At 42.6% G+C, this 15,993-nt stretch overlaps 5 protein-coding genes across 5 annotated transcripts; 2 read left to right on the forward strand and 3 right to left on the reverse strand.

Moving 5' to 3' along the window:
* Window positions 1–569: 569 nt before the first annotated feature.
* Window positions 570–1,037, forward strand: TbgDal_V160 (hypothetical protein, unlikely; the record flags this gene model as incomplete). Its single annotated transcript, XM_011774863.1, has 1 exon — window positions 570–1,037. One exon carries the CDS (start codon window positions 570–572, stop codon window positions 1,035–1,037), a length of 468 nt encoding a protein of 155 aa, XP_011773165.1.
* A 455-nt stretch (window positions 1,038–1,492) lies between these two features.
* Window positions 1,493–1,810, reverse strand: TbgDal_V170 (hypothetical protein, unlikely; the record flags this gene model as incomplete). The annotated part of the gene is made up of 1 exon (XM_011774864.1): window positions 1,493–1,810. One exon carries the CDS (start codon window positions 1,808–1,810, stop codon window positions 1,493–1,495), a length of 318 nt encoding a protein of 105 aa, XP_011773166.1.
* A 345-nt stretch (window positions 1,811–2,155) lies between these two features.
* TbgDal_V180 (hypothetical protein, conserved) lies at window positions 2,156–2,845 on the forward strand (the record flags this gene model as incomplete). The annotated part of the gene is made up of 1 exon (XM_011774865.1): window positions 2,156–2,845. One exon carries the CDS (start codon window positions 2,156–2,158, stop codon window positions 2,843–2,845), a length of 690 nt encoding a protein of 229 aa, XP_011773167.1.
* Window positions 2,846–8,825: 5,980 nt separating this feature from the next.
* Window positions 8,826–9,788, reverse strand: TbgDal_V190 (iron/ascorbate oxidoreductase family protein,putative; the record flags this gene model as incomplete). The annotated part of the gene is made up of 1 exon (XM_011774866.1): window positions 8,826–9,788. The coding sequence occupies one exon, from the start codon at window positions 9,786–9,788 to the stop codon at window positions 8,826–8,828; it is 963 nt and encodes a 320-aa protein (XP_011773168.1).
* A 2,638-nt stretch (window positions 9,789–12,426) lies between these two features.
* On the reverse strand, window positions 12,427–13,608 carry TbgDal_V200 (hypothetical protein, conserved; the record flags this gene model as incomplete). The annotated part of the gene is made up of 1 exon (XM_011774867.1): window positions 12,427–13,608. One exon carries the CDS (start codon window positions 13,606–13,608, stop codon window positions 12,427–12,429), a length of 1,182 nt encoding a protein of 393 aa, XP_011773169.1.
* Window positions 13,609–15,993: the final 2,385 nt, after the last annotated feature.

Genomic DNA, 15,993 nt, shown 5'->3' on the forward strand with positions numbered 1-15,993 from the left:
ATGGATCTGGGATCGCTGAGACAGTCGATGGTAAGTTTTACGTTGCTCAGAAATTCAGATTTCTTAAGGTCTTTTGAAGAGACGGGAGGAGCACTGCATGCGAAATGGGCAACTTTAGAAGCCACAGAATCAGCACTTTATCAGTTTGAAAGCGCATGTGCACAAATGGCTGATGAAAATTTTCGGGTGCAGCACTAATCAAATGAGCAGCTGAGCGGGATACAACAACAACTCAGATATATTCAAGAGACAATTGCACAGCAGGCAGTGCAAATGCAGGTTTACGTCTAAACAATTGCCACGATGGAGAAAAGACAGCCGAATATTCAACGCCAGAAAGAGATGACACGGAGGAGTGTCAGGAGCAACCGAGAAAGTTAGACTCGGGTAAAACTAGACGTATAGATGAATGTTCATGGAAATGGTTGTTTCCCACCAAAAGAAGCACCTCCACCCATGTCACAAGGGGTTGGATTTCGAGGGATCCAGGAATTACGGGCAAATGCATGGGGATTGCCTGGAGGGGTAATGCCCGAAGAATATAAAAAATTAACACATTTGATGGAGTGATGGAATATCTCCAGGGAAGGACGCCTGAACAACTGTTATGGTCGTATCAGTTCGTGTTTCCACTACCGACGTCGCCGGGACCAGTACATGCAAAGGCGTGTAAAAACTTCGCATCATGGGTATTGGGTTTGCGCCCAGAGGGCATATTGGAGAAACACCTCCAACTAGGAAAACAATTGTATGATAAGCTGCGCACAATACAAACGGTGAAAGACTACCCGGGGGTTAGGTTTAAAGACATAAAGGAAACTATCGAATTCCCACAGAAAAAGGACGATATGTACTTTCAGGCCGCTCTGAAAGCGAAACGACAACAACAACAACAACAACAACAAAACAGGGTTCCTCCGAGCAGGGCTCGATGTTTCACATGCGGACGATTTGGGCATTATAGTAACACTTGTCGTGTATTCAAACATAAACTGAACACACGTCAAAAAAGAGACATTCGGCCCCAGAAGCAATGAATTTGGGGGCCGTTAATATTTCCCTACCCATACTCCACCACAAGGGAAAAAACCAACACAACGGAGAAAGTTACACTGGAGGACGGTAACAACTACTACTACTCCTACCCTTTGTCCGCCAATGAGTTACCCGACACGGACGGGAATAGTACGACCCTTACGCGCAGAAAAGTCGACAGCAGCTCAACGTATGAGAGGAGCCTTTCAAGAGATCTGGGAAATGTCAAATGGAAATTAAAAACATGCAACAAGGTGGTCGTCGGTGAACGACGTCAAGGTTATTCTAGCTTCTACACACAATCCGTGTATTATTGCAATGGCTTCAGAAGCAAACTAATTAGCAAAAAGGATGTGGACACGCACAACATGAGAACAGAAAGGGTCCATAATCCGAAAGTTCTATGCGTTTGCAGACAAACACGGACTACCGGCTGTCGAAACGACAATCCCCTTGTTTATTGTAAGTTTGCAACTGGCAAAGAGCAGCGCCATACAGTACACAAGGACACTACTATCATTACTAGCCGCAGAGCATACACCAGCGCGAATGTATTTGTAGCCGGACTATGCAGAATGACAGGGGGAAATACCATAAAACAGGTTCGTCCCATGTTGCGTTGGGAGCTCGATCTCGTATGCGACACTTTAACACTAGAGCGGGATCGAGTAGCTTTAAGACTATCCTGAATCACAGCCAGCAGATGGGGAGAAATAGCATAGCTACAACAAGAGAATTTTGTGCTCCATCCACAAGACAAAAAAGATGATGCCATAGTGGTAAACTGAGGAGCACTCCCAAAGACATTCAAAAGCGATACACACAGAGCCGCAAGGTATGCGTTAATAAAGGGAGAATATGCTGGAGGGATCCAAAATGTAATCGGGGAAATGGAAGAGGGCGAGAAAGCTCACGGCCATCATAACGAAGGGAATGGAAACAATATTCTGCCCATTTGGGGTGACTGCGCATTCCATGAAGAGATGGAAATTAGCACACGTAGAATTGGCATGAGTGGTGTAAAAACACCCGACCTCGATTCAAGATTATTAACACAATTAGGAAAGCACGCAAACCCTCAGAAGCTTCCACGAAGTACGGTAAGACGCTATCTGAGTCGATGGGCCGCCACCATCAACAAGTCGGAGCGGTTAACCACGTTGATGTAAAACCCCTGATTGGGAGAAAAGCGGATATGCCGTGGGATATGCGGGAACCCTCATGCCGAGCAGTGTTAGCTTTATGGTCAAGTAGAAACAGTTATCGAGGGCACATCATCATTCGACGTTCGCAAGGAACGCGGGCAGCGTCGGAGGAGGGAGAAGAGAGGACATTACCTATTCAGGAAGTAAATGTGAGGACATTGTCTTTAGAAAGGGTACGAAGGCAAATGAAGGATGAGACGCGGCAACGGTTTGACAATGTATGGAACTTGATGATTGCCACGGAACGAAATTCGAAAGAAAGAGACAGGGAGTCTCATTTGCGCAATGCGGAAAAAGACGCTGTAATCATAAAAGAAGCGGGAACTATAAGTTATGTTTCGGATCTTCCAACAAAAGGACGGGTCTCATACTTTTTTCAGTTGTGGAGGAAAAGACGCCGATTTATTGTTTTTCCCAAGGTAAAAAAAGGCAAAAATGATTACGGGTCCGAAGTTCCATTGGACCATATATTCCAATATATAAGTGCGGTTTATGGTGAATCCGCAGCGTTGTTTGACTTAAAGGCTTTTTTTTTCCAGGTGAACCTGCCACAAGAGACATTCGAGTGGTTTTCCGGTGTCGAACCGAGAGTGTGGAACTCGTAGAATTGAATCAACTCCAATTGGTTAATAAATGAAGCCATGAAATTTTACACACATCACGAGAGTATTGGCAGGAGACTCAGAGGTAGTGAAAGCACAATATGAGGACGCCAACGAATCGAGGGTTCACACGTAGATCGACAACATCCGTATCAGTAGACCACACAAAACGTTCAAGGAATGGGGGGACCGCATTGCTAAAAACATGAAAGAATGCGGGGTAACGGTTTCCAAACAACAAAAGATGGTCACACGATACGGATTTATCGGGGTTTTATTTGACCATGACAAGCAGACGGTTTTGTTGAATGCAAAGACAATACGGCGGCTTCGAGAATCGGCTCCGCTCGAGACAGCGACCATTAAACGGATGGAAAGTGTTGTATCTCGCATGATATACGCGGCTGGTATTAGGGGAGCCATTTTTTTCCTACTATATTTTCTTTAAAATGATGCGTCAGCGTTTATCTCGCCTAAATAGGAAATTGGTGAACCATTCCGATCGGGATTAGCTGCCAAAAAATGCATTGAAGCTGGCGAAGCAGCGGATAAGCACGTTGTTAAAAAATGTGCCAGTGGTTCCACCACAGGTTCAGCCCACTACGGCCACGCTGGTGACAGATGCCTCCGTGCAGGGATGGGGAGGGATGTCATTTAAAGGTACAGGAGAGATTATAATAGCAGGAGGCTCCTGGGAAACGGCACCTCACATGATATCATAAGGAGAAGTGCGAGCGATTCAATTCGCATTGTTAGCGATTCGGGGGCGTTTCGATGGGCCATTGCATATGTGCGTGGATAACATCACCGTAATGCATATTATGAAGGAAGACGACGCGCATTCAAGCTCCATAGTGCGATAGGCATCTGCAATAAACAGGATATTACGACAAGAACAGATAAATGCCACATGGTGTTACGTACGTTCAGGGGTAAATCCAACTGATGGGATGTCTCGAGGGCTGCCTGTGTCAGGGGAGCAGGACATGGCGATGTGGTGGAACTTGCGAGGGGGAGAGCGGGAGGTGGGTTAAAGACTCTTTTAGTATTTCCATATCGTTAGTAAATTATCGTTACAATTTATAGTTTGTGTAGAATGAGGATAAACGCTTACTGTTTCCTCAGCATGATAATTATTTCACATATCTTTCTTGTCTGTAGTAAAAGGGAAGGAAGGACTAAAATATTCTATTTTCGAATACTGTCAACTCGGTGCCCAGTCTGGCGGTGCCACAACCTTGCCGCCACGGATCGTTCTCGACGACACCTGAAGAACAGCTGCGTAACCCCGCTGAGTCCATCCACTCCCTTCACCACCTTTCTGTCCTTTTAAAGGACACCTGCTTTTCATTACATAATATCAACTAGCGTTCACTCTTGCACAAATACACTGACCCAGAGTATGCAGCTTTAAAATTCCCTATACGCCATTCACCGCTTCAGCACCGAGAGCAACACAACTGTGATGGTAAATGAAGTTATTCTTTGCCATCTGCTAATTCATCTCACAATCCTTATATGAGGCAATGCACGTGTAGGGAATTTAGCCTCTAATTAATCTCTATTGGGTTGTAAGTTCATTATGGGAAACTTGGAAGCCCCGTCACAGATGCTACTTAACTATCAAATTTCACCACACAGACCCTTTGAAACATGGAGCTCTCAAACATCATGGTGAGTGTTAACGTTTGCTTTGATAACCAGCGGTTCTCAATTCCCGCTTAGTTGCTTCAACCTTCCCGTAATTGCGTTGGAGTCTTTAGGAAAATATGCTGCAGAGGTCGGGGCAAGCTTCTCGCTATTTGTAAGCGGAAGTGCAACGGCTGCACATTCTAAACTTTCATTAGTTTCTGGATTCTCAACCACACCCATTCCGTCACGAGCGATTATCAACATGTTGACACCCTTCGTTTTAGAGAAGCGCAACACTATGCGTTGAGAAGCATAGAAAACATGTTGCCTTACTTTCGGTAACACTCATGAACGTCTCTTGCTGAGGCACTCTCAAAAGGGATAATCTTTTTTTCACCTGACAGACCTCATTTTTCCCACCTTTTTCCACATTGAATGAGGAATGGGATCTGTTTCACATCTTCGCCATGAACCGGGAGGATTCAGTAGGGACCGAATGCGACTGAACGTTTGCACTCACGGACGCAATTAGAAAGTATACTTTTTCCCCTAAGCCCCGGCGACGTTGTTCACGGTTGTTCAGGTTTCCGTGTGCGAGTTGCCAAAACTACGCCGATATCAGAAATAATAATTTGTCCCCTGACTTTTTCCTGGATGAAGCACCAGATGCTGGCACCACGCTGCGGCGGGCGGTGTTTTCTAGAATATTAGTCTTTTCTGCTTCTTTCGTTGCTTCCCTTACGTCATTTTATATTCCTATACTAATTTATTTGAGTTTACTCGAGGTGTTCTTCTGCGGTGCTGAGTTTCCCATTTTGGTGTGCCGTCCCCCTCACCTTCGAAACGACATATAGAACGCCCGCGCAAAAGTCATTTTCTAAGTTAAGCCCTGTTTGCTTTCCCGTATATTTACGCCGACGGATAGTGGTACATTCAGAATAAATGGGCCCTGCGGGGGCTTTGCAATATATCGGGGAGGTTGAAATCGATGTGCGCCCTTGTTCATGTGGAGGACAAGTGTGCAGCGGGAGAATGAAGGGTCATGGGCATATGGCGAAACCGGTGAGTTTAGAGATTGAGGATTAGAGGAAATGAGGAGGGAAATGGAAATTGTACCCCGCGCACGACAATTGCGAAGTTTTCGGAGCGAGTGGAGGGCGTGGGGTAAATGAAGCAAAGAGAGGGAGAGAACGGAGGGGCTTGAGGTGTGTTGGATACGCAGCCGCGCGGGACGCCGAACAAAGGGAGGTTTTGAGGCGGCGTGAGGCTCGACGAAGCGGTTGCTGCCTTCGGCAAGCGGGGTGGAAAATAGTGTCAAATCTCGCGTAGGCGGTATCCGCGAGAATTCCAAGGGAAGAACTTACCACCAAGCCGCTTCTCCAGAACAGAGAAACAGAGATGAAACCACGATGCTGAGTTAGGGATCCATCAAAATCGCGGAGGGCATAGCTGCTTCCCCTTCGGACAAATCATGCGCAATGAATTTGGAAGGCGCACATCAGCTAGCTTGTGCATGGGGGAGTGAACTGCAAATGCAGCGCCGGTTTCGCGGGGATTTAGGTTTGGACTTTACTGCTGTTGGAAAAAATTGCGGCGGAAACAAAATTGAAGAAAATGATTTCATCTGCAAAGCATCATTTTTTGTGGAAATGCTGACCTGCTCGGAATTGTGTAATTGGAAAAAGGCGGCCCCCAAAGAGATGGCAACCCACTCGGCACATAATACGAAAAAGGCACGCGTATATGCATGTACATGATGGGGCTGGTGAGGGAAGCAATAAGGGGGCCCACAAAAAACGAGGCAGCGCAAAAGGTCCGCCACAACCATTCAAAACCCTACTCAATACATTAAGAGAAGGATGTGTAGTGAAGGCGCAAAAGATTCCATATTCCGCTTCATCAAAGAAAAGCTGTATGTGGATAAAGACGTCAATCATAGAAACCCCGACATCCAGTAAACACAACGAAGGGTGGAAATATAAGATTATACGTGGCGGAGGAGTGCTAAGATATTGGAGCAATGGGCCTTTCACACACCACAAGTTGTGAGAGCCGAGAAGGTAAGAGTGCACATGTTATGTTGCGTTATATGTATGATGCATCCGCGGGCGTAACAGGCAGGGAATTTCCTCACTATATATCCGGAAGCTTCAGACCCGTTTCCCGACGTGAGCGAACCTTCCAAGCAGGGTTTCAGAGAATAGCACCGATCAAAAGAATGCCGATAAAAGAGACCAATATATAAAAATACACATGAGACGGGAGTCACCCTTACATCCTTCACCACTAATCCTACAAATAAGTAACCCCCGGACCCTGTGCATAAAGGAATTGCTCCGCTAATATCCTTCTCGAGGGCACGAAACCAGTTTTTCGTTAAGATCTAGTTGGAAATACAATATCCGTAATTTATCCCTTACTGTGTTGCGGGACCTGTGTGTTGGGAATACGTGGCTTACATTCTACACGCCACCACAAATCCTCCGAAACCGTCCCCTCGGATCCGTACCGACATTGCTGCTTTTGTGTTATTTAATCAGCGGGGGAAAATATGAAGCGTCGTCCGTAAACGGGCACATTTGTTTACCCAGCTTGTGAGAGCGTGCGTTTACTTGTCGAAAACGGTGTTCATCTACAATTTTTAGCATATATGCATTTCGGAAGCAGAAACAAAAAAAAGAGAAAACTGCCCGTTATTTCCAACATATTTGCAAGGGGACGACTACAACATTTGGTGAGTGGTCGGATTTCCCTCGATGTTGTGAACGGTTTTTGCAGCTGTGAAAAGATCTCGTGGTGGGCAAATGAATCTGGAAGTCCGTATCCCAAAACAGAGAAGAGACAACAGTGCGGGTAAATGAGAATGCTTTTGTTGACACGTGTCGTCTCATTGCGCTGTAATCACACTTGAGCTGTTTATTCCAAGGCGTTATATCCCCACTTCGTCCATTGGCACTGTTTTGCAAGGCCTGGTGAATCTCCCTTTTCTTTTTTTTTTTAACAATCCAAAAAAAAAAAGTGGCCCGCCTGTTTGATACTCAAATCTCCATGGAATCCCATTATACCAAAAGGGTTTTCCCAAGTGCCTTGGCAGCCATCCCCGCCCCCTTCCCCGCTGCCGTTGGGATGTCACCTTCCCGGTTCATTTAACCGCCCCCTTCAAATCCAAAAAAAAAAAAACCTTCGTACACTCCGTAGGGTTTATTACACTGGTGCATATCTTACTAAATTTTTGCAGCATAGTGACGAGCCATTTCCACTTTATTTTTCCCTCTCCTCTCTTTCTTTTAACTTTTGTTATATAACTACTTACTTGCTTACAAAAACGTAATCTCAGCTCTGTTGTTCTCTCGTGTACCTTTTGTCAGTGTTTGCAAATGATACAAATGGAACAGGCGTTTTTTATTGAAATCGCGATACTCGGTTTTTATTTTGATTTTTATCGAACGCGTGTACGAAAAGTGGGGAAACAGTTTTAGATGGGGAGGAGGAGCCTTAACACCGCGACACCGATAATCGCGGTGTATATTCAACTGAAAAGTTTTCAACAGACACAATCGCTTATTCCCCTCAATATACACAACTATGCTTCAATCCGATTAGCTAATCAACGTTTGCGACAAATGAACCAATGATTATCCCTACGAGCCCATGAAACAGTGGTCATTAAAAAAAAAAAAAACTAAACCCAAGGAAATAAAATAAAATAAAAAGAAAAACAAACAGAAAGAGGGGAAACTGAAAAGGAAGGAGTCTCAAGAAATAACACTACACACACATGCATTAACTCCCATAATGGGCAGGGGTGTAATATTGCCAACGAGCCTCATCGATCAACAAAATTCATTTCCCCAGAAACTTTAAGCCCTGCATTACTGTCAGAATTTGCAAAAAGAAAAATGTTATTACGCAAAACGATAGACCTTACAGCCACGCATGCGGAAAATTAAATGTTAGGAAGGGTAAGAAGTTTAAAAAAAACGCATAGGAGAGGCCTTGAGCTGATTTCAATCAAAGTTTAAATGGCTCCTTTATTCGTCCTCCTCCAAACGTTTTTTATGGGAGGGCGAACCGTACCGTCACGACACGTTACAGCTTCACGGCTGTTTTACTGAACGCACCGGGTCACACGCACTCTTTTTCCATCAAACGCTACGTGGTCTCTCTGTCCCTCCTCTTTTTCATTTTCTTTTTGCTCTCGTTTTTTTTTTATTTTTCCCGTGCTTTCAGGACAGATACGAGCAAAGGAAGGAAAAGAAAAAAAAAGAGTTTGAAGACACATTCATTCATTCATTACCACCGCATCCGTACCGACGGGGGCCTAACGAAAAGATTACGTTCAGTTATTGATTCACATCTTTGTTTTGCGATGGGCATATGTTTCCGCGAAACGCTTCAGCAACCAATCCACAGCACGGACTGGTGAATATTTGGGGGGATTGCTTGGCGAATGGCAATGATCAAGGCATTTAATAACAGTATAAGGATTAGGCTCACAGAAAAATGGCATGGAGTAGCGATCAGTTGTGGTTAAGCGAACGCGATGCGGTGTTGAGCGGTAACGGCCATTACTCCACATATTCATCATGTCCCCAATATTCACAACAAAACTTCCTTCGATGGGTTCCACATCCACCCACTCATCTGACAGATTGCGCACCTGCAGTCCTCCCACCGAATCTTGGTAGAGTAATGTAATAATACCATAATCCGTATGCTCACCACACACGATGGGATAACGGGTCCCTTGCTTTTGTGGAGGATAATGTAGCATACGGAACACACTCAAAGGTTCATCAAATTTGGTATCGAAAAAGTCTTTCTTTAAACCAATAGCGAGTGCGAGGGCACGAAGAATAACGAGGGCAAATTCCTGCATTTCGCGATAATGTCTGTTCATCAACTCTACCCAACCTTTCACTTGCGTGGGGTGATTGTTCGGTCCACGCAATGGCTTTCCAGCTGCAACATCGGGGTGATCCTCAGGGAGATGACAGCCCATATTAAATGTTTCTTTACAATCAAATGGTTTCGTTGGGTCAACATTCTCCGCATCGAGGCATCCGTAACCGCGATGATGTTTGCTCTTTCGAATATCAACCTTAAGTTTCTCTTCCAATGGAAGCGAAAAAAAAGCCTTGGCCATTTCCATCAACTTTTCCGTTCGCTCACGGGGAATGGGATGACCCACAACAAGAAAAACACCCCACGTCCTACAGGCATGATCAATCTGTTTCGCAACATCCATCATCCCCTTTTCTCCATCACAGAACAGAGGGCCGACATCAATAACTGGAATCGAGCCGTGAGCCATCGGTTACGTTTATTTATTTGCTCGTGTTCGCTTTTCTTTTTTTTTTTAATTTTTCTGGGGAGTACACCTCGATGCAATATTAATGATGGAAATAATGGTTATAATAATAATGACAATTTGTATGCGCTATGTGCCTTTTTTTTCCTTTTGCCTTGGTTGGGAACCCGAAAGTCACCCTCACGCATACATGCACCAATAAATACAACGATATATATAAAGTGAAAAAAATGAAGGAAGAAGTTAGATAACAAACAGATGCAACTTAAGATGAGGAGATCCTTTGAAAACAATGTCGCATGAACTGCAGCTCCTTTGGATCATAAAATAATTCCTGGACATCACACCTTATATAATTCCAAAACAGAGGGGAATGCACTAATCAGATTCTCTTAATTATGATTACACTGTAACGAAATTATATGTGCGTGTACTGTTGCAGTGGGGAACATCTGTACAACATGCTTCCATTATGTCCAGACGTTTCCACCAGGATCTTGTTAACGAGATTATTTTTTGTTTTTGCGCTGATCTGCGAGGTGAAACAAGTCCAAACACAACAAAAACAAGCCCGTACAAATTCAGTAAATGCAATTTTCGTCTATCCACATTTCCTCGTTGCTGTTGTTGTTGTTGTTTTTAAATTCCCGATTCTTCACCCGCCTGAATGTTGCTGCTCAGTTTGTTTTTAAAACCCATTGAAAACCTCCCCAAACCCCCCGGGCCCGCCCGATAGGAATTTTTGGTTTATCATACCTGCGATATAAATAAAGAAACGAACCAACTTGACATCACGCCATCATCATAACAACTTTTGTTGGTTTTTTTTTATTATTTTACTTTTACACCTTTATTTTATTTTATTTTATTTCCTTTCCTTTGTTGATGTTATCATGATGGAGAGAAGTGAAGCGGTTGTCCCAAATTCCTCTACGGGAAAGTTAAGGTATTAAGAACGCATTCAGAGAGATGGAAACAATTCAGCAGCAACAACAACAGCAACAACAACACACACGCATACAAATCAGTGAAAGAAGACGTATCCATTCATTCCTTATTGCTTCTTTTCCCCTCTTCATGATTTATTTGTTTATTTCTTCGTGGTATGTTGTGGCTCACAAAATCCCTCCTCCAAAAATGTCTGAGAGTTTACCCAAGGAAACCAACACATATGTATTCATGCAAAGACTGAAATAAATTTTTTTTTAAAAAAAAGAAAAAGAAGAAGAGATAGCGCGACTTCTCGCACCTTTTCTCTCATACCGTAAATGTGTAAGCATACATGCATTCATATGCGTATCTTCATACGCGTTGATTAACTTGAAAATGAAAAGCCGGTAATAAGAATTTTCTTTTAAAATATTATTGCCATAAATGTAATTTGAAGAAAAAACAAAAGGGGTTGAGGGAAGGATAAAGAAGATAGGGAGGAGCGAAATCAAGAAGCAAAAAGGTAATTGGAAAAAGCTGAGGGTGTGGAAAGGATATATTGACATAAAATGTGTATATACACATATACGTGAACGTATACAAAAAATGCAAAGGAGGAAGTGATAATACAACAACAAACGAGGGAAACTGAAAAGAAATACCGAAACTTCTCATCTCATCTCTTCCCCTTCCTCTCTTTTTTTTTTTATTCACACCATCACCATTATTATTTTGCACAGTGCTTTATTCCACCCGCACTGAAACGTTTGTTAAGCGGAAGATGAAAAAAGGAAAAAAGGGGCCTTCAAAGTAAAAAAAAAGTGGCAATTCTGTGTTGAATAAATGCATCATTATTTATTTTACCCTTTGATTAGATTGCTTCACTCTTTTTACTTTTTACCATTGTGGGTCCGCTTACATTTACCCACAGTATTTATTCATTTTCTTTTTTTTTCAGCTTTCCAACTCCTTCTGCCATCCCCTCTCGTATCCCCCCCCAAAAAAAAAAAAAAGCGAAGTCGGGTATTTGCGCAAACAAAACAAAACAACGGGTAACATTAAAACGAGGGCAAACAAACAAACAAACTCGAAAAGGAGTAAATATAAAGAAGGCGGGCCCAAGAAGAGCATATTCTCACGTACACATATTTACGAACTTGCAAGAAAGAGAAGAACTCTTTCCATTTTCTTATTCTTCTCTATATTTACCCTCCTCTAAGGTAAAACATGACGCAGGCGTTCATTTTGTTATCGGTTACTATCCCGAAATGGTGTTGCTTAAAATGACAATCCCGTAGCAATGATAATAATTATTATTATTATTATTCGATGTGTCTCTTTCCATATTCCACTAAATCATTTTCGGCCACTCGCCATTACATTCCAGTTAATTTAATTTCACCTCACCTCACCTCACTTCATCCATTCAGCAATATTCACTCTCCCTCTTAAGTATAATTCGGTAGTTCAATTCTATTATTTTGTTTTCCCACACGTACACAACATTTCTGTGCCCTTTTCTGCTACGAATTCCACCACGAAATCACGCAATGCCCCGCGCAGTGAAGGAAAGAAATGAAATGAAGCGAAGTGAAGTGAAGTAGTAAGCGTCTACAATACAGCAGTTCCAGAAACATTTTCATTTATCCACTCACCACATCCTATGGTATTACATTTTCACGGAATGGTATGGATCCGCATGAACAGGCTGCTACAGTTTGGGCTGCGCAACGGCAGCTGCAGAAGCTTCTTTAGGGGCTGCCTTTCGCCGACTTCGTATTAAGAAGAACACCAACACAAGGATCAGAATTGCCACAATTGGGGCGAAAATATACAATAGCAGTAACATTATCCATCTCCGTTTCTTAGCGAACAGAGTACGCGCCTCCTCCAGATCCTGAAGATCGGTATTATTCACTCCATCCTCGAGGGAAGACGACCGATGACCGCCAGACATCCCAATCAAAACATCGAGTGTCCGATTACTTATCCGTTCCCCTTCACTAATAATTTCAGAATGGTTTTTCTCCTCCTGCAACCCCTTGTGGATTTTGTATACCAGCAGCAGTTGATTTTCGCAGATGAGCATATCTTTGTAAGACTCATCTAACTCCCCCACAATTCTTACTACGTGGGACTTCGTATCGTTGTAATGCGTCCCCCACTGGTCTAATGGTGTGCAAGGTGGTTCTCCAGCGGTGCTGCAGTTCACCACCTTTTTGGGTTTTGAAGTTGTCCAATTTGCCCCAGCCTCAACCATTAGGGTGGAAATCCATTTTTCTTTTTCGTCAAGTGTTACGTTGGTGCATGAAATTTCCCCCTCTGGAGGGTCCAATGTGCTTGAAACGACACCTTCTTCACACTTACGGCCTCCTCTACAGTATGAACTCATAACCTCCTTAAGCCCAACCACAGGGTTACCTCCCTCAGATGCTTCCGTGCCTTCGAGTGTCTTTTTTCCCGACTCCTTCGCTTTAACAGCCTTTTCCTTTATCGAAGCTTCCCTATTTCGGGCGTTTTCGGGCATGTCTTTGACTTTCGTCTTGGCTCCATCACACAACTCTTTTATGCGCTTCTTCGTTCCATCAGGGTCATCAGAGTCTTTCCCCAGCATGCCATCAATATCATCAACGTACGTATTCACCAACTCAGCATCTCGAGTGATATTCGCCGTATCTTCGGCCGCCAGTTCTGCGAGGCGATCCGCCAGTGGGTTCACTACCTTTCTGGTGAGATCTGTCATAATACACAATACATCAGCAGCTGCTCTGCTAAGTTTGTCTTCAGCCTCATTCGTCTGAGTTTCCGATGCTCTTGCCTTCCCCACATGCGAAAACACTGAAGCTGAGGATGTGATCAATACAACCGCGAGGCAAAAGGTGACACGTGCCATCTTTCCCTTGCTCCGTTTATTTCCCTTTCCTTGTCTCTTCGACTTTTATTGGTATCCCTCCCCCTTTTGATGTCCGACACGTTATTTTCACTGATACTATTCAGCAACCTGTAACAATAGCAGCAACAAAGAAAAGTTATGCAGCAAGGGCTGATAGAATAGGGAAGAAAAGACATGTGGGAAACAGGGAAACGGAGCTAAAGAAATTATAGCGATGCTTCAACGTTAAACAGCATTAGGGGATAACCCGTTAACGAGGAAGAAGAAGGTAGTAGAAGTTTATTCCCAGAATAGTGGAATATATATATATATATATATATATATATATATGGACATATACCAAACAATCCAAGTCACTATTCACCCACATCAAGGGAATACATCCTTTTGAATAACGCTACGCAGAATCCTTAAGGGTTCCATGAAATTAATAGTCGGAGTGAAATGCAAGAAAGCATTTATGCATCTGAAGGAATGAATCCAACAACTCATCAGCGATCATATACACAAACAAAGAACTAAATTATCGACGGTAGTTTCATCATACTACTGTGTAAGGAACAGTAACATGGCGAAAGGAAGGCATTAGTATGATACTATCAAATTCTTTTATTGGCATGACGGGCATACACACGAGACACAACAGTTAATTTCCCCATGAATGTGATCAATGAAGCGGTTAAATCCCTCATCGTGAAATGTCACACCCAAAAATAAACTCGGCGACTACTTTAGATCCCCAACGCAAGATATCTTTCAATAGGATTCACAGGTACACAACAGCACTCAAACGACTGCAAAGGAATGCCATGAATAATCTCCCATACTCAATCAGCATTTCACTTATGATCCTTCAATATGTTTTTACCATTCCAACACACACGCAAGCATATCACTTTCCCTTATGCGCCGTGTCTTGCACAACAGATGCTCGTCCCTAATAAATCAAGGGGGAGTACAAATAGAAAATAAAAAGGGGGAGAGGAAGTGCTACACAGCTGAGACAGTTAGTCACTTGCACACGCCTGTTGTATTGAATGTGCGATAAACAAATATGTGAATAAATGCATGGAGTTGAGTGCACATATTATGAAGATAGTAAATTCATAACAGAAAAAATTAAATAATAAAACAGAGTCGCACAAAGGAAAGCAACTGTTCTTTACTCTACAGCATCTACCGGCGATGTTGCTGTGCCGTAACGTGCGAATGTATGGAAACTAGTCGTTAGAACGGGAAATGCAAAAGAAACACGCAAATCTCCCGGAAGAAACAAAATCGATGAAACAAAATAAAAAGTTAAAAGGGTAAGAAAAAGGGCAGAAACCCAATAAAAATAGAAAAAAAAAGCCTAACGGAGAAAACTTAGAAGCCAAGAAAGGAAAACAAAATAGCTCACATTCGGCTCGTATGTACATGTGTCAGTAAAAGATATGCGTCATGCTAATAAAATGTTAAATACCTGAAGGGAGAAAAAAAAGTCACCCAAAACTTGAAAGCAACATACAAACGTCAAATAACAGCAACGGGAACACTTCCACTCACAGTCCTTTTCACTTGTTAATGTCTGTGGCTCATCATCATCACCATCTCATGAGTAGGGCGAGAAGGAAATTAATATCAAATAAATGGAATTATGTTTATGAATAAAAATATAAATACATATATGTCATAATGATTAAAATCATATGCAGCGATGGGAAAAAGAGTGACATCGAGTATCATTAGGCACAAAACGTTAGGCATAATATTTAAATATGTATGCACATTGTAAAGTGGAGAGGAGGAAAGTGTGAGAGAATTGTAAACACCATGGCGTCAACGCACCCACAAACAAATAACAGCAACAATTAAAACAACAGAAGTGTGGACGAAATAGTCAGCAGTGTTACAACCGTTGAAAAAGAGGAGAAAAGAAGAAAAAAAATAAGAGCACAGAAAAAAAAAACAGGAAGAAGTGAAGGGAAATGTTTCGTGCGCACGTCCCATTACGTTCGAATCTTCTCTTTCCTTTTTGGCTATTTCTTAAACACAACATCAAATATATATATATGTATGCACATATGTTTATAAAGGAAATAATATTAATTCGTCAACATAACTCCTCATACCACAGAACTAGCATTAGTAATAACAATAATAACAGATCATATAAACACGCGTAAAAGAAAAAAAGAAAGCTGAACTGAGTGAGAGAAAATGAGACAGCGGCAGACCAAAGGGAGGAGCAAAAAAAAGAAAAAAAACAAATATAAAATGTTTTTGTATCACATATTCCACAGTTCACATACTTCGCTGCCACCATTTCATTTCAGTAATACCACACGCAGCAGTGGTTATTATACACACAACCAGAGGCGGAGAAATTTATATGGGTGAGGAAAT

The sequence above is a fragment of the Trypanosoma brucei genome, chromosome 5 (genome assembly GCF_000210295.1).
Source record: "Trypanosoma brucei gambiense DAL972 chromosome 5, complete sequence".
Lineage (NCBI taxonomy): Eukaryota > Euglenozoa > Kinetoplastea > Trypanosomatida > Trypanosomatidae > Trypanosoma > Trypanosoma brucei.